The sequence below is a fragment of the Paramisgurnus dabryanus genome, chromosome 21, assembly GCF_030506205.2.
Source record: "Paramisgurnus dabryanus chromosome 21, PD_genome_1.1, whole genome shotgun sequence".
Classification (NCBI taxonomy): Eukaryota; Metazoa; Chordata; class Actinopteri; order Cypriniformes; family Cobitidae; genus Paramisgurnus; species Paramisgurnus dabryanus.
In genome coordinates this window covers 18421832-18444769 of record NC_133357.1, presented here as the reverse complement: position 1 = coordinate 18444769, position 22938 = coordinate 18421832, and the positions used below count along the sequence as shown (strand labels likewise).

At 37.9% G+C, this 22938-nt stretch overlaps 3 protein-coding genes across 3 annotated transcripts in view; all 3 read right to left on the bottom strand.

Moving 5' to 3' along the window:
* Window positions 1-5255, bottom strand: part of LOC135775678 (N-fatty-acyl-amino acid synthase/hydrolase PM20D1.2-like) — a 12389-nt gene extending 7134 nt beyond the window's left edge. The window contains exons 1-3 of the mRNA XM_065286079.2: window positions 4587-5255; window positions 3102-3188; window positions 70-305 (exon numbers count right to left, since the gene is read on the bottom strand). Coding sequence (XP_065142151.1) covers window positions 70-305; window positions 3102-3188; window positions 4587-4806 — 543 coding nt within the window. The 5' untranslated portion in view covers window positions 4807-5255. The remainder of the gene's footprint in view (window positions 1-69; window positions 306-3101; window positions 3189-4586) is intronic.
* Window positions 5256-6402: 1147 nt separating this feature from the next.
* On the bottom strand, window positions 6403-13576 carry pm20d1.1 (peptidase M20 domain containing 1, tandem duplicate 1). Its single transcript, XM_065286080.1, has 13 exons — window positions 13237-13576; window positions 12881-12967; window positions 10818-11053; window positions 10646-10732; window positions 10443-10576; window positions 10232-10351; window positions 9689-9764; window positions 9527-9588; window positions 9371-9449; window positions 9205-9276; window positions 6962-7127; window positions 6740-6839; window positions 6403-6657 (listed from the first exon to the last, which is right to left on the bottom strand). The coding sequence occupies exons 1-13, from the start codon at window positions 13439-13441 to the stop codon at window positions 6543-6545; spliced, it is 1539 nt and encodes a 512-aa protein (XP_065142152.1). The 5' UTR covers window positions 13442-13576; the 3' UTR covers window positions 6403-6542.
* A 19-nt stretch (window positions 13577-13595) lies between these two features.
* lemd1 (LEM domain containing 1) lies at window positions 13596-22570 on the bottom strand. Its single transcript, XM_065286082.2, has 10 exons — window positions 22227-22570; window positions 20426-20531; window positions 20165-20314; window positions 19726-19781; window positions 19018-19086; window positions 18602-18712; window positions 17692-17787; window positions 17525-17611; window positions 14419-14483; window positions 13596-14334 (listed from the first exon to the last, which is right to left on the bottom strand). Exons 1-10 carry the CDS (start codon window positions 22416-22418, stop codon window positions 14064-14066), a joined length of 1203 nt encoding a protein of 400 aa, XP_065142154.1. The 5' UTR covers window positions 22419-22570; the 3' UTR covers window positions 13596-14063.
* Between the last annotated feature and the right edge of the window lie 368 nt (window positions 22571-22938).

Here is a 22938-nt window from a genome sequence, read left to right as displayed (position 1 = left end):
TACAGTGAATATCAGGTTAAACTGAACATATGTATTATTATAAAGCACTGCTGATTCGCCATACTGTACCATCACAGACTGTTTATTGTCGATGGTCCCTCGTCCATAAATGAAGCCATTCATTTCTTTAGCAGAGAAAGGAGGAGCTTCCCACCCGTCCGCCTCATCGGCGGGCACTACATCAATGTGTGCCAGTAACATGTATGGCTCCAGATCGAGTTCAGTGCCTGACACTGTAAACAGGTGACTGTAGTTTGATATTGTCTCATGTTTGACCAAGCTGGATGAGAAGACCTTTGGGAAAGCTAACAAAGGAACACGGTTACTTTTCTAAATCTTTTCACCTATTTTGATACAAAAAACATGTTTATTAAATATAAAAACAGTGATCTTGAACATTTTAGCGTTAACAATTTATTCTGTTAAAAACACTGCTCTTTCTTCATCCAAGAGTTAGTTCACAAAAAATTAACAATTTGTCATAAATTAATAGTTTTTTAAACAAATAGTTATTTTTTTTACGTCATTTTAGCTCTTAAGAACAAAAAAAGCATAAGTGGTTTAAAGGGCATAAGGGTGAGTAAAGAACAAATTTTTCATTTTAAAGTAAACAAACCCCACCTAAACTGCTAATTGCTAACTGCAATTCAAGAGAAAAATAGCTGCAAGCAGCAATTACAGGGTCAAGCCAAGAAAGACACAAAAGGAAATAAACACTCTAAAAATGGCTGGGTTATTTTTGACCCATAATGGGTAAATATTGGACAGAACACATGCTAGGTTAAAAATGGCCCCATGCTAGGTTAAAAATGACCCAATGTTGGCTTGTTGTTATGCAACCATGGGGTATAATAACCCAGCAGTTGAGTTAAAACAACCCAGCATTGGGTCAATTTTAACCCAGCGGTGTGTTCTGACCAATATTTACCCATTATGGGTCAAAAAAAACCCTGCCATTATTAGAGTGAAGTTGAGTTTGGGTGAGCAGTTTAAAGAACTTAGGAAAACAACATTATTTCAGATCAAAAGAAAACAACATTTTCAGCAAAAGGCTGTGTTCTCGTTTACTTAAATCTCTTCCTGACTTCTCAAGGAGTATGGATATTTATATCACTTGAGGAAATGTGAATGGTGCCTCCTGTGGCAAAAGTTGGGTCAAAAAATTTATGGTTAATAAGTCCAAAAAGAGCCCAACCTTATGCATCTACAATGTTCTGATGCAGACATATAGGTCTTGCTAAATGGTTGCTAGGATATTCCCATTGGTTGCCTGGGAGTGAAATGGTACCCATTAATTGATATACTCCAAGCCACAAGTAAAATGAGACCACCCCTGTGTCTCTATGATGTTTTGACACCTAGAAATAAAATGCTAAATGATAGCTAGGGAGTGAATTGGCAATCACCAATGATTATACTCCAAGCCACGAAAGGTATCCGTGATGACTCATGATTTAATAGTTTTAAGTTTGCAGTAGTTTTAAGTCAAAATACCTATTTTTCAGGTGGCACTATGACGACACCTCTGGTCATGACTATGATTACACAACATGTAAGTTTCATGATAATATACTTTAGTTTTGCGAAGATACAGCTGTATGACCATATGGCTTGCTGGCCGTCAAAGGTTTCGTTCAATTATAAGGGCCAACTAGTGTCGCAGGCACACCTTCTTTTTTGTGTGGCCTCAGACTCTGCCCATACATTAGTGTGCCAAATCTGGTAAAATATTTTTCGTTGAGGAGTTATACACATTTAAAACACAAAAAAGTTTTTGTAGCTTTTTGGTTTTTGCAACAGGGCTGTGCAAAAAATCGACTGCGATTATCATGCGCGTGTCATCAGTAAAGCAGGTTCCGTGATTAGAAGTAAATCGCCATCAGCTGCTTTCAAATGGAGCGGCATTTATTACACAGACCCGTAGTTCACCGAGAAGCTAGGCAAAATCGCATAGAAAATCGGAATCGATTTTCCTCGATTATGAACCCGATTTTGCCTAGCTTCTCGGTGAACTACGGGTCTGTGTAATAAATGCCGCTCCATCTGAAAGCAGCTGATGGCGATTTAATACTAATCATAGAACCGGCTTTACTGATGACACGCGCATGATAATCGCAGTCGATTTTTTGCACAGCCCTAATACTGCCATTTCTGATTAAAATGTTGACCTTCGTCAACATTACCCTACTGAAAAACCCAGCAAAGACCAGCATAAGATGGTAGCTGGTTTTAGCTGGTTTAAGGTGGCAGTGGCTGGCCTAAGCTGGTCCACCCAGCCTTGCAAAGCTGGTCAAGATGGTGGGTGGTCTTCCAGCCTGACCAGCTAAGTCCAGCTAGACCAGCTTAAAAAGTCACCAAAACACAGCTAGACCAGCTTGCTTTACCAGCAATACCAGCTAAAACCAAGCTGGGAGACCAGCTAAAACCAGCTTATGCTCGTCTTTTTAAGCAGGGTAGAACATAGTCCAGAAGTTTTTTAAGAGTCATTGCACACTGCTGGAATAATCGGACACATTCGCGCAAAAATCCGATATGAAGAGTTGTAAAGAGCGTGCCAACCCAACACATGGTGAAATATCCCTAAGTGTAAAGCCATCTTGGCCAATCAGAAGCCATTACAACAAAAAGCCATTGACATCATGGAAAAAAACACAAAACTACCATTTTTAAAAATAAACCTAAAACTACATCTGTAAAATGTCTGCGAAAGATCTGGAGATCTAGAATACATCTGGTGTGTTTTTAAGATTAAGGTTTTAGAAAGAGCTGTTTTACATAGATCTTGCAGACATCTTTTATGACATATTTTAGGTAATGTCTCAGAGACGTATTAGCAGATAAAGCAAACAATCAAAAAAATATATATCTTGCAGATGTACACCTACACATCAAATAGACGTCTCCGTGATGTATGGTATGCTATTTTTAATAAATTCCGAGAAAACGCACGAGTGTCTCCAGTTTCAAATTCCGGATGATAATTAGTATGTTTAAAACATAATGCATAATACAGCTTTAATTATGACAGGTACATTATCTCAAATGACTGATCACTGTAAAGGTCATGCTTGAGTTGTGTATAACACGCATGCATTTCTCACCCCTCCTCAGCAGCGCGTCAAACTCACGCAACGCATCCGTGTTGATATTCGTCTCCGTAAATGCAACTGTGGGAATCTGAATAGCCGCTATAAATAAAAAGAAGACAATAAAACAATTACACTTATTAACAGGTACAATAGCGGTCAACACGCGTATCATGATCCGTCAATGTTATCCGCGTATAGGGAATGTTAATGTACGTCCCCGCAGTGTTGCATTATGGGACGTGGGCGCCATGTTTAGAGGCACCGCCGACCGCTATGCCATTTAATTGTGGGTGTGTTAAGCTAAAACTAGGTAAACTTGAAGAAGAACCGAAGAAATTGAGGAGTTTAAAAGAAAAAGAGTAGGGACCCTATCGGGAGAAACTAAGTGCTACTGCCAAAAAACTTTATTTGGACAAATATACAACAGATCCATAGGATTTAGCAGCCCATGACTGGATTACGGATCCAGACGCACTACCTCCGCTCACATATCTGTTATTATTACCTTGTTTTTGGATTGAGTGCATACACTTTGCAGGAGTTTAAGAGCTATAAATCCCTTCAAGCTCATAGTAAGATGACATTCTTCTTTCGGAGTCTTATGACGGTTGGCAAACCAGCTAAAAGAAATATGCCATTTACTTACAATGTATTAATACCTAAGTATCTTAATGATTCTATAAAAAATATCCGTTGTATTCTGTGCAATGAATCAACACATGTTCATAAGATGGCACTTCTGTTCTTGGCCAAGTTATTAAAACAAACAAAATGCTAAATATTTAGCTAACGTTGTCATTTTAAAGAGTCACAAGCAGTGGGTTTGAGCAGTTGCATTTAATAAAAAATATTTGTTATAATCGTCAAATTTGTCTAAAGATTTATTTTTATAACTCATGTGGTGAGGTTAATCAGAAATGAATAAATTAAGTTACATAATTTACATTTACAAGTTAGTTTGACAGTGTTAGCATAAAAACAAGACAATTTAAGTGGTTCTGCTTTTATTAATCACAAATTACTGAATGACTGAAAATGCAGCAAACACACTCTCGCTGATGCAGGGATTTTTTTTGAAAAGTAAAAGTTTTTCTTCTGATTGCGGCAGGTAAACCACGCGATCCGGCGTCTTTTAGTCAGCTCCTCCACCGGCTTCCCCCAAATAAAAGCTGAAAAAACGTATTCCGTTGTTCAGTTTCCTCCCTGAACGATCGTGTGACCTGCTGTGGCAGTTCTTGATCGAGCAGTACTGACCAAACATATCGAAGTTTATTAAAATCTCGACAGAAAATACAAAAACAACCTCCAACACACTAACTCAAATACAGCGGGACAGGAGGCGATCCTGCAAATATGGCGGATTACTCATAATGCCACACGGCGTGACGTCAACTCCACATTCCCTATTAAGCGCTTTCACGTGATGCTAAGATTTTAAAGCATATTTGTCTGAGTTGTTATCGAGACTTTAACTTAGTATTTTAACGTTTTTGTTACCTTTGAAGTTGGCCAGCAGATCCTTTTTCTGTTGTGGAGTTAAATGAGGAGCAATTGTGTTTGTATTTTCCCATTTTCCTAAATGAAGCCCCGCACTGACATCAAATGTAAACGTCCTAACTGTTGCAACAAGAAACAACAGCGTAAGCGATAAAATAAAGGTCAGCAGTAGTACTTTAAAAAGCTTGAATAATTTCCACTGAGTTTTATGACCCGTCATGATTCAGGAAGTACAAACAGCAGTCATTTCATATCAAGGTCCATGTTTGTTTTGCTCATTTGATGGTGTTACATGATCGCCCTCTGCAGGTTAAAAACAGACCTGCAACATTGTGTTTTTGTATTGCAATACAATAGAAGTCTGTCAATTATTTTCGGATTGAGGGAGGAAGCAGAGGCCCCTGGTACATATTGTATAAAATTTAGCATTTTACGTCTGGCCTACAGTAACATACAATATAGCACAATATATCAATGGGTTTACATACTTTATGATGTTTGCATAACACAGCACACAAAATCATACTGTTAACATATTACATAACATTTTAATTTACTTCATAGATTCTCAGGTGGAAAATGTATGCTGTTTATTTATAATTAGTTTTAAAATGTATTATTAACTTGTTGCACTTTGTTTGATGCTTAATGAATGGAGCACCCTGCACCTAACCATAGACAATAAGAAAAAAACAAATGTAAAACAGAACCAAAACAACAAAAAATGCAGTGTTTTATCTCATTTAAACTAAAAGTTCAATATATATATACACATTAAAGGACAGTCTAGTCATGTTATAGTAAAACATTTCAGAATTTTTTCTGCTTTTTCGGCAACACTTTACATAAGGTTGTTTTGTTTACAGTAAATGCATTATGCAATATAGTTTTTCATAATTTATTAAGGTTTGTCAATGCCAAAAAAGTAATTCTTGTTAGTTCATGTTGCATTAAGAAATGTTCAAATATACAACCTTTAATTTTGATGAATGCTGAAATTAACACAAACCACCTAATTCATTAAAACAAATACACTTTTATAGATTAAAGAAGAGAAAGCAAAGAAAATTGTTGAGTAAAAATTGAAATTTACAGTATATGACACAAAGATAAAATACGAGGTTATAAAATATTTCTGGTCATGTTGTTGAAGAGTCTTTATCAAGTCTTTGGATCTTGAGGAATTTGCAGAACAGTTCTGTAGGCAGGGCAACATAAACATTTTAACACTATATCATGCTGTAATTTTTTGACATACATCAAAAATACAAGCTGCTATAATTAAAATGACATTAAAAAAATTTAGTTTTACTGTTCCTCAGTTTACCGCCCTAGACCTCTCTCAAACAGCAGCACCTGAGATGCAAAGTTATGTATAGGGTGTAGGGAAAGCTAAATGAGATATATGTGAATAAATAAGTATGAGATAATGGCCATTCAAATTCAGGACATAACGTTAATGAGATTTGCAGTAAATATTATTTACTGTAATTCACCATCTCAGTACAGACCATTTCAGTTACTTCAAAGCACATTGATCATGCAAACAGCCAAAACATCCATTTGTTTAACTTACAGTGATATTGGGGGGGACAATAAAGCTTTATTGAGCCGCTTTGTAAATCTTTCACCAGACATTATCAAAGCATTCCGATTGTACAATCTTATAATAAAACACTTTACCTTAGTCTAACCTTGATAATCCATTCGTTGAGTTTGTTATCTTCAACACCAAAGCAATCCACAACAAAAGATTGTTGAGTAACACTCCCTAATCTAAAATAAAGCCTGGGATAAACAAAGACCCAGACACAAAGAGAGTCGAAATCATTTTATTTTAAGACAAAAGCAACATTTCAAACAGCAATTGTAAGCAGGACTGGGTATGAAAAAGACAAAAAATAGACATAAAAGTGAGGGGGATGTGAAAATCCATCCCTTCAAGATCCATTTATGTTATGTGTGAGGTAATGGCAAGTTCCTGACATCACCGTTCTGGATGAGTTGCATGAAGAAGAGCATAATCTCCTCATAGTTTTGAATGGCGATTCTCTCATTCACACCGTGGAATCTAAAAAGGCAGTTTACAGTTTAATAAACCGTTTGAGGTTTTGTTGTGTGTATGTGAGTCAGGCTATACTCCACCATCCTACCTGGCAGAGTCACCAGGTTTGTACCACGACGGCACAAAGCGATAAATGTTTGAAGTCAGTTCTGTATAATGACGGCTGTCAGTGTTACCAATACAGATACCTGTAAAAGGAAATCATAGAGTACCACTGTTGACAAAACAATATATTAAAGGCTCTTTCTAGAGTCAGTAATGCATGTTGAAGACATCAAACTTATTGCACAAAACTGACTAAACGTCTTACCCGGGGTAACAGTGATCTGAGGGAAAATGTCCTTTGCGGTTTTCTTAATGATCTGGTAGCCAAACGTATATTCATTATAGTAGCTGATGGGCAGCGGGTCAAAGCCTTCGATTAACTCTACCTTCACACGTTTATCTGATATGGTGGACTCAACCAGTTTCAAAACCTAGAGAATGGAGAAACATCTATAAACAATTATGAACGTTTATACAATAACTTTCCGAAACGGCACAAACCCAATCTGATCCCAAACACAATGAATTATACTTGTAATGTGCTGTTTTTGTTCATTTCAAATTTTAAGGAATTTAAGATTAGTGTGTTTTTTGCGACATTTAGTGGTGAGATTGAAACCAACAGCTCAGTCCACAGCACACCCCTCAATTTCAAAATGCATAGAGAAGCTACAGTAGCTGCCAAAGGACAAACAACTTATCGTCTGAGACAACGTAGGGACGAAATGTACTCTGCAGAGCGGTTTGTCCATTTTGGGTTACTGTAGAAACATGACGGCGACTTTTAAGTAAGGGGACCCACGGAGTAAATAGATAAAAATGGTGAATGCTAAGGTAATAAAAACAATACAGTTCATCATGTAAGGTCTTTTTACACCACTGATAATATAATGCATATTATATTGCATTTCAAGTCCCACATTGCACCTTTAAATATGTCTTATTGACTTTCATTGATAGAATAATCAAGATTAAATATATATACAGTGAGGAACACCCTGCTATTTTGCAAGTTCTCCCACTTAGAAATCATGGAGGGGTCTGAAATTGTCATCGTAGGTGCATGTCCACTGTGAGAGACATAATCTAAAAAAAATCCAGAAATCACAATGTATGATTTTTAACTATTTATTTGTATGATACAGCTGCAAATAAGTATTTGAACACCTGTCTATCAGCTAAAATTCTGACCCTCAAAGACCTGTTAGACCAGTTAAATGTCCACCTCCACTCCATTTATTATCCTAAATTAGATTCATAAAGACACCTGTCCACCCCATATAATCAGCAAGTATCCAACTACTAACATGGCTAAGACCAAAGAGCTGTCCAAAGACACTAAAAACAAAATTGTACACCTCCACAAGGCTGGAAAGGGCTTTGAGGAAATTGCCAAGCAGCTTGGTGAAAAAAGGTCCACTGTTAGAGCAATCATTAGAAAATGAAAGAAGCTATGACTGTCAGTCTCCCTCGGACATGCAAGATCTCTGCTCGTGGGGTCTCAATGATCATAAGAAAGGTAAGAAATCAGCCCAGAACTAAACGGGATGAGCTGGTCAATGACCTGAAAACAGCTGGGACCACCGTTTCCAAGGTTACTGTTGGTAATACACTAAGACGTCATGGTTTGAAATCATGCATGGCACGGAAGTTTCCCCTGCTTAAACCAGCACATGTCCAGGCCCGTCTTAAGTTTGCCAGTGACCATTTGGATGATCCAGTGGAGTCATGGGAGAAAGTTGTGTGGTCAGATGAGACCAAAATAGAACTTTTTGGTCTTAATTCCACTAAACGTGTTTGGAGGAAGAAGAATGATGATGAGTACAATCCAAGAACACCATTCCTACTGAAGCATGTGGGTGGTAGCATCATGCTTTGGGGGTGTTTTTCTGCACATGGGACAGGGCGACTGCACTGTATTAAGGAGAGGATGACCGGGGCATGCAGTGCGAGATTTTGGAAAACAACCTCCTTCCCTCAGCTAAAGTATTGAAGATTGGTCGGGGCTGGGTCTTCCAACATGACAATGACCTGAAGCACACATCCAGGATAACCAAGGAGTGGCTATGTAAGAAACATATCAAGGTTCTGACGTGGCCTAGACAGTCTCCAGACCTAAACCCAATAGAGAATCTTTGGAGAGAGCTCAAACTCAGTGTTTCTCAGTGACAGGCCAGAAACCTGACTGATCTAGACAAGATCTGTGTGGAGGAGTGGGCCAAAATCCCCCCTGCAGTGTGTGAAAAACTACAGGAAACGTTTGACCTAGTGTATCTAATATTAACATCGATTTTCTCAGGTGTTCAAATACTTATTTGCAGCTGTATCATACAAATAAATTAAAAAAAAAAAATCATACATTGTGATTTCTGGATTTTTTTTTATTATGTCTCTCACAGTGGACACCTACGATGACAATTTCAGACGCCTCCCCCTATATATAGTCTTTCATCTGTTAGCAAACAAACTCATATGGGCTATTTATTCATTTATTTGAGTGCGATTTACCTCATCCACTGTCTGAGATGAGTGGATACGGAAATTGACAAAGGCCTCTGCGTATGGAGGCAATACATTAATCTGTCAGAGAGAGAGAGAGAAAGAGAGATCTTTATTCACGACTAAAGTGATTTTGTGTGTGAATAAGGGAGAAAAGATACAAATGATAGCTCACCTTCACACCAGAGTTAAACATTGTGACAGCAGTCGTTGTTCTCACAAAGGCATTTGTGTCTGGCTGTCCTTCCAGAATACTGTGATGTGAATGTACTACAGATCAGATCATGTACTCATTACTTTAGTGTTTTATTACAAAGGAGATGTGGTTTACCCGCTGAGCAGTGAAGAGAAGAGCCACAGATTAGCCATGACCATTCTATGTGGAAAGCCGAACTAGAAAGCAAAAGAAAAACATCTGGGTTGTACGTCCGCATTTTTATGAGTGTTCTGCAAAATCTATTTGCTCTGTACGAATCATTTTTGTTGTGTTGACCTTATGTGCCAGCTGTTCAAATGTGGCACGCTCAGGACCCTGTCCAAAGAGATTGGGCATCCTGATCTGCTCCAATCTGAAATAGGTTATAACAAAAAAAAATAACAACTTTAAATTTACTGTAGCATTTGGGTTATCCATTAATCCTTTAACCCAATAGTTGGGTTTCTCCCTTTTTGACCCAGCTTTGACAAAATGTGTTAAAGTAGGCAAGTATATTGCAATAATCACACTGTGCCATGTTGTTTATTGGCATCTCATGGCACGCTTTTAAGATATTTAACAATATTTTCATTTATCTATGCATCATGCAGCTAATTTTTATAATAAACTGTTTTGTTTCTTTTGTTAATGTGACATCACACTGATAAAGCGCTTCCCACAGCCACTAAATGACTGGTTAATTTTTTTAATGTGTTTGTTAGCACATTGTTCTGTTAATGTGCTAATCACAGACAAATTCTAGACACACCTAAGACTTATATCATATCTTGTAAAAATGGGCATAATAGGTGCCCTTTAAATATCGAAGGTTCTTCTTGCCTTCTGACTGCTGAAGCCAATATGCCAATACTGGTTTCTCTTGGAGGCATTGATGAATGTCCTGGTGCAGTGTTAACAGTCAGCTTTACTGTGGCCTGACCCTTCTCACTGACACCTATTCTGCAAAACACAAACCAGGATTCGAATACACACTTGTTCAATGCAAAATTATATAATAAAATGAAAGCATTTGCTCTTAACATAGTCTCACAGGGCAGCGGGTCCATCCAGGCCATCTATAATTCCATCCATAATAGTAAGACCTTTATCTAAAACATACAGAAGCTTCACCCCACGACTCTTGAGAAGCTTTACAATATTCACTGCACCGTGTGTGCCATGCACCTGACAAAACAAAGTAATCATGTTTATTATGTTTGGTAGGATGGCCGACCCACTGATGTCGAGACTGACCTCCTCATCGTGACCCAAACCAATGTAGAAGCTTCGTCGAGGGGTGTAACCTCGTTCCAGTAGATGTTCCAACGCTTCGAGGATCCCCTTCAAGAGTAAATATCTTTACAGTGAATAGCAGATTCTGAACATATGTATTATTATTAAGCACTGCTGATTCGCCATACTGTACCATCACAGACTGTTTATTGTCGATGGTCCCTCGTCCGTAAATGAAGCCATTCATCTCTTTAGCAGAGAAAGGAGGAGCATCCCACCCGTCCTCCTCATTGGCGGGCACTACATCAATGTGTGCCAGCAACATGTAAGGCACCAGATCGGGTTCAGCGCCTGTCACTGTAAACAGGTGACTGTAGTTTGATATTGTCTCATGTTTGACCAAGCTGGACGAGAAGACCTTTGGAAAGGCTGTGAGAGGAACAAAAAACATAATCACACACAGAAAGTTTAAATTTGCCTTTTGCTACTAATAATCCATTGATAGAAACACATTAAATATTTTCATTATTTCAACAAATCCCAACATGTAATACTCAATTTAAACCATAGAGGCCACCATTTGTATTGAAATATTTATTTTGGGCATACTGCGTGCAGGGTCAATGATGTGTAATGGTTGTCGCAAAATATTACTACAGTTTATTATAGTGAATACTATGGGATCTGCTATAGGTTTTCATGTGAGACCGTTTTAGCGGAGTTTACCGGAAGTTATGTGTTGACCACGAAAGCCGCTTGTTTATGTTGTTACTGCTGAAACAGTCTAACAGTTATTAATTTTCTATGAATTTATTTGTGTCCATGGCACGAAATTCAGCTTTTTAGTCTCTTTCACTCGCACAAATTTCTATAAATAGTTTTTCATGCCTGTGGCAAGACTTTCTTTTTGGTGTATACCTCAGTAACGTAATCGGAAATATGACGCTCCTTGCCAAGTTTTGGAAGATGAGCTCCCAAAACAATAGTGAAAGCCACGAGATACTATCGTATTTACTACTACCTTATCAACATGAGCCTGAATCTGACCCAGAAAACACAGATGGCTAAGCTAATCGATCAACTTTACCAGCGCGATGTGAGCAGAACGTAACAGATGGTAAGGTAAGGATACTAAAACATAAACCATGTTTGCATTTGTGAACGTAGAAACAACAAACAAGCACTAATCTTCACTTCTCTGCACCAAACTCGTCTTTGAATCGTCAGTGAGGAAATGTATTAAATATGAAAACGTCGGCTACTTACAGGATGTCAGTGTAGTTGCAAAGTTACAATTGCTCCACTTTTGAGACGAAGCCTTTGTGTACATCCAGCAGATGTACTTCGCGATGTTTAGAAAGTAATCCTCCTTAAAATGTGCAGCACACAATCGAACATTTGGGCTGTACTGTTCTAGTGTTGTAAATAAAACCTAACCACTGGTTTCTTAATGTTTACTCTGTTGGAATGACAAACAAAGTAGTTTTGCAACGAAACACAGCGTCTGCTCGACATGGCGGAAAAAACAATACTACAGCGTGATTGAAAGTTACACCCTCTATCTTTGCGTATATATGAGGGCGGTGTTATGAAAATGTTCAAACCAGTATGACGTCAAACTGCATGGGCGTGTTAAACGAGCCGTTTTAGGTGGGCGTGGATGAGGATTCACGTTTAAAAAGAATATCTCTTTGGATTTGAAACTTTAATTTTTGCAACTTTACAGATCTTTTATGTGCACAGACATTTAACACTCTAAAAACAAAGGAAAACATGCAATCTGACAATTTGACCCCTTTAACGATATGCAAAAGGTACAAATCCCAAAGTTAACGATAATGTACGGTATGTGGAAAATAATGTGTGTTTTTGGTGTAATACAATGTTGTTTTTAGAAACATAATAGGTGCTCTTTAATAGAACGAGGTTTGCTTGCAAACTTTTGACGTCACGTATTAAGGTGTAAACAAAATGGCGGTCTTCAAGTGAAAAGATTGTTGATTAAACTATGACATTTGTACATTTTTTTAATTTCACATTCATACAGGTAAGCCAATCCTAGTGTTAATCTATTACGTCATACATGTGTTTATAGTCGAGGTACCCTTTAATGACAATCTTTCCCTTGTCTTGTGTAAGCTGTGCAAATTAAAGCAATACTTTACCAATTATTATTAATATTATTACTATTATATGGCCACATGATTTGAAAACCATTATCCAGTTAGTACTATATTTAATCAATCAGTCTTTAACCTCTTCTCAGTAGCAGGTCAAATTCATGCAGGGCACTTGTGTTCTGTTGTGTTTCTGAAAATGACACGGTGGGAAGCTGAATTGCCTCTAAAAGAGATACAAAGAGAAGTCATAAGCATTGAAATACGCATTTTCTTCAAAATGTTCATATTGTGCTAATGCATGGGTTCCAAAAAGTTAATACATGAGGTTTTTGCATATTTTGCCCAAATAGGTGTTTGGTGAATAAATGTACTGTATACCAAATAACACATGTACAAACACATACAAAAAAAGTTTACATTAAGCAAATTCATATTAATAAGCTATAAAATGTGCGCTAAAATAAACTTTTATATATTTTCTGGCGTTTTTACCTTTAAAATTTGCCAGTAGTCTGTCTTTCTGTTCTGGATTTAAAACTGGATAAATTATGGTTGTATTTTCCCACCGTCCAAGCTCTGTGTTCAAGTTAAATGTAAATGTCCTGCCTATCACAACAAGAAACAAAATTAAAACAGGAAGAAGTACAATTGTCAGTAGTATTATAAAAAATCTCTTCTTGGGAATTCTGATCTTCATATTTCAGGACGTTCAAGACAAATGAAAGTTTGTCAAAGCAATCTCACGGCTTTTGCATGATCAGGGTTCACATTTTTATTGCTCGACCGGTAATTCATCACAAGCAGCCTCTGCTGGCATGATAGATACAACTTTATGACCACACACACAACAATCTTATGACAAAAACAAATTTATTTATTCACACATAAAAACAAACATCAGTACACAATAACTTTAATTTAAAGGGCATAATGCATTACATAACAGTCCAGCTAGATAAGACAGAATGTAAATGTTCCCTTGTGAAGTCTGCTGTGTCACTGTGAATTAAGAAAAAGTACAAACAACCCACATTAACTTTAAATGAGGAAAACCTGCATAAAATACATGGTAAAAGATCAATCAGGCACGGACGGCACCTAAAACTACCCAAAATATCAGTAACCGTTTAGTTTTAAAATCTCAGTGTTTTCTAAGGCAGGTTTGTGATTAACAGAATAACTTTAGCACCCAAAGTAGCGTTGTGAGGCAGATCTCCTTCATTTCATTCAGTCCAAAGTCCACACAGTTTATCCAACAGAGACAGATTTGAAGACAGGCCTAGTCTTTACATAACTTCCTATGGCATTGTATGGTTGACCTAAGCAGCAGAATCAGTTATATGCATGTACTCATATAGACCATCTAGCAGAGGAGTGAAAGGATTGGACGGTGGCTCTTCCATGGACAAGTAGATGATGTAAAGCAGACAGGCCACCAGGAGAAAGACAAGGATCTGAACCCACAAAGGCACCAGGCGCTGCTGGATCTCTTGCCTCTCTAATGTAGTGGGACTTAGTAGAGGCATCTCTGGGTATTTAAACTGCACGGGACGGCCTGCAGCTCCCTTTATAGGTCGCCTCTTTGTAGCGCTGCAGACAGAAAAAGCAAGCATGTTAATACAAACCTTTACTGTTGAAATGACTGGACTTAATGAAAAGGTAGGTGTTACTCACTAGATTCCAGTGGGAGTTTTGGCAGTGTCAGGGAAAATCTCTGTGAGGACATCAGTCACAGGTTCCTGGAAACCAAAAACATGGGAATCAGAAAAACAGGATTTAAAAGTGCACGCTGCAGGAGATATGGAGTGACCAGATGTCCCAAAACTGCAGCAAGACTAGGGAGAGTAGAATGAATAGAGGATGAGCAGCCCAAAACCATAACCATAATGTGAAAGATTTGAACAGAAACAATTTGAGAGCACTAACCTAGTGTAAAAAAAATAATCTCATGCATAAAGAACAGAAAAGTTCAGAAGAAACAGTATTTTCGCATTGATTTTCATAACCATTATGCATGTTGTTTACTGCAGAAGTACATTTGCAAACCTTTACAAAAAATATATATATAAAAAAATTCTACATTGTTCAGTACAAGAAAGACGATCATTTAGCTGCAGGGTGCCTAATGTTCAAGAATAAGTGCAGACTTTTCTAAATGAAAGTCTTGAAAACAAAACTACAATAACCCAAATAAAAAAACAGCAACTGCTCAATCGTACAGGACTTGAGGCTCACATGAGCTGAATGTCCACAGCAATCCATTATTTAAAAGGCTGTTTATAACTGGTATTAATATGTTATGGTCCGACAGATCACAAGTGGATAAAAGAGACGCATTCACGTCTACACCTGGTATTTTATCTCTTTTGTCCATTACTGAACCCTTCTGTCCTGATTACTTTGTCCACTGCTTGAGTTGGTAGTAAAGATGCTGGAAAACGTTTTGTACTTGTATATGCAACAGCTTTCACAGATTTTACTTTTTTTAGAGCAATTGTTGAATTAAAGGATTAGTCCATTTTCTTAAAAATAAATCCAGATAATTTACTCACTACCATGTAATAGGGATGCCCCGAATCCAGGATTCGGACGAATACTGGGATTTTTGACGGGGTTCGGATTCGGCCGAATCCTAGATTTGTTTTCCACCGAACCCTAGGCTTGCGCTACGCTGGTCGACGTAACGCGGCCGTTGATTACACACATCGGGTGCTGACGTGGAGATGAGCTTTTTCTTTCGGTGAGCCTTAGGGGCTGGACACACCAAAACTTTTAAACACAGCTGAAAACGCCTTGAGGACGCCAACGTTCCAGCTGTTTTTCAGCCGAGCGCTTGGTAGCTGTGATGCTTCAGCTGTGAGCCGGTTGGTTGCTGTGGTAATCTCCCGCCCCTCCTCCACTGTAATTGGACGGCCGTGTGAAACCTGACATTGACGAGCGGAGCTTCTCACTCAAAGTTAAATATAGTTTTCAGCGCGGAGCTGCTTGCTTATTGTAAAAACGAGCGTGTCGCAACGCATCGCTTTCATTATGCATAGGCTTATGGTAATTGTCAAAATAGTTTTTCCAACTTGTCATCCTGGCATAATGTACAGTTAAAATTAAATAAAATGAAAAATACACTGCTGTGGACGTTGTTTACTTCATTAATGTGTTTTACTGTGTTAATGGAATAAGGATGCGAGTAGGATTCGGTATTCGGTTTCGGCCGAATCTTAAACGGTGGATTTGGCCGAACCTAAAAAATCTGGATTCGGTGCATCCCTACCATGTAATACAAAATGTTGATGTCTTTCTTTGTTTAGTCAGGATGAAATTATGTTTTTTGATGAAAACATTCCAGGATTTTTCTCATTTTAATGGACTTTAATGGACCCCAACACTTAACAGTTTTAATGCAGTTTAAAATTTCCCAAAAGGTGGCATAATGGTCTTATTTAGCAAAACGATGTCATTTTTGACAAGAAAAATAAAAAATATGCACTTTTAAAACACAACTTCTCCCTTTATCTCCGGTCCTGCTATGTGTCAGCGCGACCTCACGCAATACATCATCACGTCAAGAGGTCAAGGATGATGTAAGCGAAACTACGCCCCAGTGTTTACAAGTGTGGAGAAAGAGGACCGTTCCGACGTTGTTGTATGTGGAATGATACTAATTAATGTCTTTGTGTGTTTGTGTTTATTGTTTAAAATGGTCCGCAAATGTGCGTTTCATACATGTAACACGTGACCTTTCTACGTCCTTACGCAATTACGTGAGGTCGCGCTGGCGCATCACAGGACCAAAGATAGAAGAGAAGTTGTGGTTTAAAAATGCATTTTTTTTCTCGTCAAAAATGACAATCGTTTTGCTAAATAAGACCCTTATGCCTCATATGGGATCATTTAGAGTCCTTTGAAACTCCATTGAAAGAAACTGTTAAATGTTGAGTGTTGGGGTCCATTAAAATGAGAAAAATCCTGGAATGTTTTCCTCAAAAAACATAATTTCTTCTCGATTGAACAAAGAGAGACATCAACATTTGGATGACATGGTGGTGAGTAAATTATCTGGATTTTTTTTAAGAAAATTGACTAATCCTTTAAGCTCAGGCAACATTCACACGCTCTCAAAATGAAATTTAGTTTCATCAATGTAAGCCTAAAGATCGTGCTTAACACTGTGGGTTTGCACTAGAAGTCTGGACCGATGTTAAAACATTGTCCTCAGTATGTCACATTAGATCAATAGGCGGAGAGTAGGTGTTAAGTAGACATTCAACCACATGCGCATTTACACCACAAACTGATCCGAAATCGGACAAGCTCAAAACGTTTCACACCCTGTTTACACCTGTATTTAGTGTCGTCCACTTGTGATCCGATCAACCAAAATGCATCTTAATTCCAGGTATAAATGGGGTCCAAGTCCTTTTGATATGACTGATGAATTAGACAGTAGACAGATCTACTGTATCATGGCTACTCATCGTACCTTTGAACAGCCTACCTTTGAATCAGGAGGAAGAAAAAAAAAATAAAAAATTAAGTACAGATGTCACGTCTTGGATTATTCTTTTGTACATTTCAAGCTTTCAGATGTAGAAAGTCTATGCAATACAAAAAGGAAGAGATTTCTGAGGGATTTCCCACAGGACATAGAAAGAGTGAGGAAGCCCATTAGACTTCAGGCAATGTGGCAAGTCTGCTGAATTAAACATCCACCCAAACAGTGAGGACAAATGAAGAGACAGACCCTGAGGAGAGGAAGTTTGAGAGGAAAGAAGAAAGCAGTTACTGTGACGGTTTGTTTCTGATGGGATGACGGAGACATTAAACATAGAGATCTGCCGGTCATGGTGTCTTTATTTAGCCTCATGAAATCCTTATGAGAAAAGCAGAGATTTTGTAAGATTTATTGAGCATTAGAATAAAAATGTATTGTCTGTGTGTGTGGCTGCAAACCTGCAGGGTCTTGCCGTTTGCTACATAGTCAGATCTTTGACCGGACCTTCTTTCGATTTCTGTCTGTTTTGACTGAGGACTAAATCTATTCTCAATCTGCAGAAAAAATAAGTGTAATATATACTCCCAATACAAGTCAAACATGGGACTAACAATATAATTTGTGTATCTAAATGGGTGCAAACCACAGACTTCTATTACTTTTAAATAAAGGAAAACACCACTGCTTTTCAACCTTTTACTATGTTCTTACCTCAATTTAACTGTTACTACTCATGTAAAAGTCTTTAAATAGGGAAAACATGGAAGTGTTTGGCGGCTTCTAAATTCATCCTTGTTTGGATCCTAAGGAATGAATGGGGCTAGGCTTAATGCTAACACATTCAGGATGCTCTGTACAAAGATTAAGTGCACGCATTGAAAAAAGATAGGTATGTATTCATTTGTTTAAGTTGAGGTAAGAACATTGTAAAATATTGAAAAACAGTTGTGTTTTCCTTACAATAAAGCTAGTCATAATTGTTATTGACTAGGGAGGACGTGTACACCAAAGCGTTTAAACGTGGCTGAAAATGCCAGGTGGACACCGACTGTGGGTGCTTGCCAGCGTTTTTCAGCTAAGCACTTTGGTTGCTGCTTTGTATATCAGTTGTTTGAACGATGCACCGGTTGACCCGGTTGACCCGACCCTCCTCCACTGTGATTGGATGGCCGAGTGAAAAGTGACAAAGATAAAAAAAAAACATACGCCGGGCGTACACGCCCTCTAAGCCAACCCTACAAAGAAATTTCCCCTTAAAACAAGCATTTGCTTATGACTCCAATATTTACACCTAAATGTCTCCAAGGACATTTTTTTGTCATATTAGCTCGAATTTAGCATCACACTCGACTATGCACACATATACACACTTCCCTCTTCCACCATCTGAGAGATGCTGAAGGAACTACATGGAGACCCAATCAAAATCAAAGACCCGTTTTTGCTGGTGTCTGATGCCGACATCTGCCGAGTCTTTCCCTGCAACGAGCAAACTGTGTAAAGGACAAAAGTAAACTGTGCACAATATGACACAAATGACCTGGAACACTTAATCAGCTGTAACTCAACAATCCCACTATCCATCAGTGCAATGTGCCTAAAGAAACAAAGGTGCAAAGAAAAATAACTGTGGTTATAAAAAACCGGTGTGAAGACATAACAATGGGTGACCAAAATCAAACCAAACCAACCTGTGCAAAAAATATTTTGTGCCTTTTAACTCTTATCCCCTGCGAAAAAAAACATTATGTGAGACTCTGCCAAAAGATCAGCTCATGATATACATTTACCCATCCAGCTGAGGGTAAAAAGCATTGTGGGTAAAAATCTTTGCCCTGACTTGACGTCCTTATCTGTGAATGTATGAAGTTTAGTATGACATAACTTAATGACATACCAACTTTGACCACAGTGTGGTGCAACTGTTTATAACACTAGGAACCATTAGGCATTAAAGGTATAGTTCTCCCAAAAATGAAAATTTTGTCATCGTATACTCACACTCAAGGTGTTACAAACGTGTATAGATTTCTTTGTTCTGTTGAACACAAAAGAAGTTATTTTGGGCAAGGTTTGTAACAAAACCGTTTTGAGCACCATTGACTTAGTATTTTTCTTTCGTACTATGAAAGTTAATGGTGCTCCTGTTTCCTGCTTGATTACAAATATTTCCCTTTGTGTTCAAAAAAACAGAAATTTATACAGGTTTGTAACAACCTGAGGTTGGGGAAATGATGACAGAATTTTCATTTCTGGGTGAAGTATCTCTTTAAATTTCATCATGCCACCAGAGAAGAGTAGAAATGACAAGTTATGATCAAGGGCCTGTCTGAAACACCTGGCCACATACATCATTTATGACGTTACACAAAGAAAGTGATGGATAGCTGGTTGCTTGAACTTTACACACAAAAATAAAGCAATATGTACACATGTAAACACACACTTTTAACACAGATAAACAGCAAGTTTAGAGATTTTGTGAGACTCACTCTGCTTGTGCTGGTCTCTGTCTGGGATGCAGTTTTAGAAAGGTGTTGCTCGGTCTCTACAAAATAAAACAAAATCACATTACTAGCAGGAACATCAATACACAAGCTTACTATAAAATTTTTTTGCAATCAATGTTAATGAATTAACATATGAGATTAACTTTTGATTTAACTTAAGTTGTGATACTGAGTTTTTTCTTACTAATTTACTGTTTTCTACACAAAATGATACTATATAATGTACAAAACATATGAAATTATATCCATGAGATCTTTAATACTGAGTAAGGTCATGTTAAAGATTGAAATGTGAAGTAAACGAGTGAAATCAAACTTTGATGCTCCTAATCTCATAATTAGATTATAAGACTTTAGTTTGGATTTCACAGACAGGGTCGCATTTGACAACACAGGGTTAAAAAACTATTTGCTCTCTTACCTGACTCTTTATCTTCCTCTCTCTCAATATCTTCCTCACTGTCAGAGTACTGGGTAGTCCACGCTGTGCCATTAACACTGTGCTGTGATTTCTGTGCCGGACCTTCCATCAGCCTGTGCAGCTTCTTTTCATATAGGGCTCTAGTAGTAGCTATTTACAAACAAACACACAAAGACAGGTAAACACTTTACATTTGTTTATTGCATTTGCTGTGTTTATTTTCTGTTTTGAAAGGAAAGGACTTCAATTTGATGGACTGACCAACAATGGGTCCAGCTTTGACTCCATATTGGAGCAGCCTGGCTTTCAACTGGTCATCAGTCAGTTGGTGCAGGTCTACCATATCTGACACCTCTTCTTTCTCTACCTGCACGGTGAAATACACAAACACCACACAATTTAATCAAAAATACTGTTGAGGCAGAGAAATTATAGCAATTCATCACAGCGAATTGTGGAATCAGCACATTTTAGCATAATCTAATAAACACACACTGACACTGGCTTGCCAAAGGGTGAACCTCGACTCACGCAATACTCAATAGACTGTTGTTCTGTGCTGTTTTTGCCCTCATATACGCATTGATAAATTCTAAAAACGAGGCCACATTCAATATTAGCTGCTCTAGCAGTTTCCCAACTCATACAATATTCAGGCTATAAAGAGATTTTTACATGATGAAAAGCAAAACAAGATGTGTGGGAAAAAATGTGCTGTTAAATCAAACGTTTACACATTTGAGATGGAAAGTTGGTTATTTTGTAACATTCAGTAATATCCCACTTTTATTAAATCGCAGGGGAATTTGGCAATAATGTATACAGAAATTACAAAAGCAAAGCTTTTTTTGTCACTTCGAAAATGGTGTTACATAAATATTTGACTTGCAGTGTTGACATGAATATTACAAAAATCCCATCTGTTCTGAACCATTAACAGTGCATTGCATTCATCTGAGCAGTCTTATAACATTTATTCGGCTATCCCTCTAGCATAAACTTAAGTTATTTGATGCTGTAACTATTGACGCTATGGTATTCGAAATATAATAACAACTGGCAGAGAGTTAGGGCTTCATTATGTATCGCAAATGGTTTAAACGATTTGTCCATGCACCATCTATCCACAGTGGCAAACTAATACAAGATGCATTATGTAATTAATCTTAATGGGTTTGGGCCATACTAAAAGTGCAACAATCTCCAACCCTTTAAAAATTGTATACTTTAAGAAACTAAAAAAGTGGGTTGTTGGTTATACTGTGGTCAGGCACTGGTCATCACGGTCAGCACTTCTAATCATAAACTGAGAATTTGACACCTGAGTCTAAGATGGCTGTGACCCAGATTTTCCAGCCCCTTTTGACAGGCCCCTCTGCCCCCCACAAACACCTGCAGTGGTCTTGCATGCTACCAGAGATCAGTTACACTTACAATTTGAGAAAGAGAGAGACAGAGCGAGAGAGAGCGAGTCGACATTATAGATTGAATGCTCTGTAGGCACAAATCAATGTAGCCTATACTTTATCAGTATGCACATTTCCTAATATTAAACCTATGACCTTTGCACGATTAACGTAATGCTATACCAACAGATAGAAATGTTTTGGTCTCAAGAAAAGGTTTTTGATGTTTTGACATTCATAACTGTTATAATTATAATGGAGATCTGACAACCCATTGCCTACAAATTCCTCAACAGCCTTGTGTACGAATAAAAGCCAAGACCATGCGTGTATCCTCCATCATGAAACGACAACTTAAGCCACTTGGTTTCAACTGTTAGAAAGATAATAAGAAAATGTTTTAAGAACTTTTAACTACAGTTGTGTTCGACTTCATGCACTGCTGCGCAGACAAATTAGAGTCTGACGTCAAGGTACCGCGAGAGCCAATCGTTTTGCGGCCCTTCGCTTTCATACACCGATTGCTCTGCGCAGCAGAAAAACAAACACGCCTAACATATCTGTTTGTACATTGCAATAAGTTACATTTTTAATTTCAGCTAATATCAGGAATTATTGATGTGACCTCTACAGGAGAAAAAGCGCTATCAACTCACGTCGCCGTTAAGACCGTCGTCCTCCTCGTCGCTAGAAAAATCTGGGCTGTTTGTCTTTACACTTGTGAGATAAAGCTCCAAATAAACACGTTTCTTGCTGTCGGCGGGTGGCAGCTCCACATTATTCGCTGTAAGCTCAGACTTCAGTCTCTCTATAGAGAACTGAGCGGGGTCTTCAATAAACGCTGGCATTAACAAAACTGCACCAGGTGTAAAGTGAAGAACTAATAAAAACCGAACACCCCAAACTATTTTCAATACAAACCGGTTGGCTTTGTCACCCAAGAAGCTTTCTGCAGTGGCTCACTACGTTTCGAGAGTGTCAAAACAGCCGTACCACCAACAACAGCTGCTCAACTTACGGCACAACAGACGTCTCCCTATAAATGCTGCCTGACTCCAGATTCATTCATAAGGGTTTGTATAGAATAGTGGTTCCTAAACTTTTAGAAGCCTTCACTTGCAAGCTATTAAATAATTAGCAAGCTATTAAATAATAATTAGTATTTTTTAGCTATTAAATAATAATGCTAACGTTAATAAAACTTCATATGAAAAAGGCGGGGTTATAGTGACGCAGACGTGCCTGTAATCGCGAGAAGAGGGCACGAGTAAGTCAGCTTATAATATAAAATTTTATTTCTCACTAAAACATTTACATATAAAGTTTATTTTAGTTAAATATGTAAATATAACAAGACAAACATTCACT

What these genes read in the sequence shown, in the direction of transcription:
- pm20d1.1 (XM_065286080.1), bottom strand. Translation starts at nt 13,441, where the DNA reads ATGAAGATCAGAATTCCCAAGAAGAGATTTTTTATAATACTACTGACA. An exon ending in TTGAACAGCTGGCACATAAG is followed by an intron (nt 9,589 to 9,688) that starts GTCAACACAACA and finishes TTTGCTTTCTAG; the next exon opens with TTCGGCTTTCCACATAGAAT. An exon ending in AAACCTGGTGACTCTGCCAG is followed by an intron (nt 6,658 to 6,739) that starts GTAGGATGGTGG and finishes CTGCCTTTTTAG; the next exon opens with ATTCCACGGTGTGAATGAGA.
- lemd1 (XM_065286082.2), bottom strand. Translation starts at nt 22,418, where the DNA reads ATGCCAGCGTTTATTGAAGACCCCGCTCAGTTCTCTATAGAGAGACTG. An exon ending in AGATGGTGGAAGAGGGAAGT is followed by an intron (nt 17,788 to 18,601) that starts GTGTATATGTGT and finishes TTTTTTCTGCAG; the next exon opens with ATTGAGAATAGATTTAGTCC. An exon ending in AAAACTCCCACTGGAATCTA is followed by an intron (nt 14,335 to 14,418) that starts GTGAGTAACACC and finishes TTCTGTCTGCAG; the next exon opens with CGCTACAAAGAGGCGACCTA.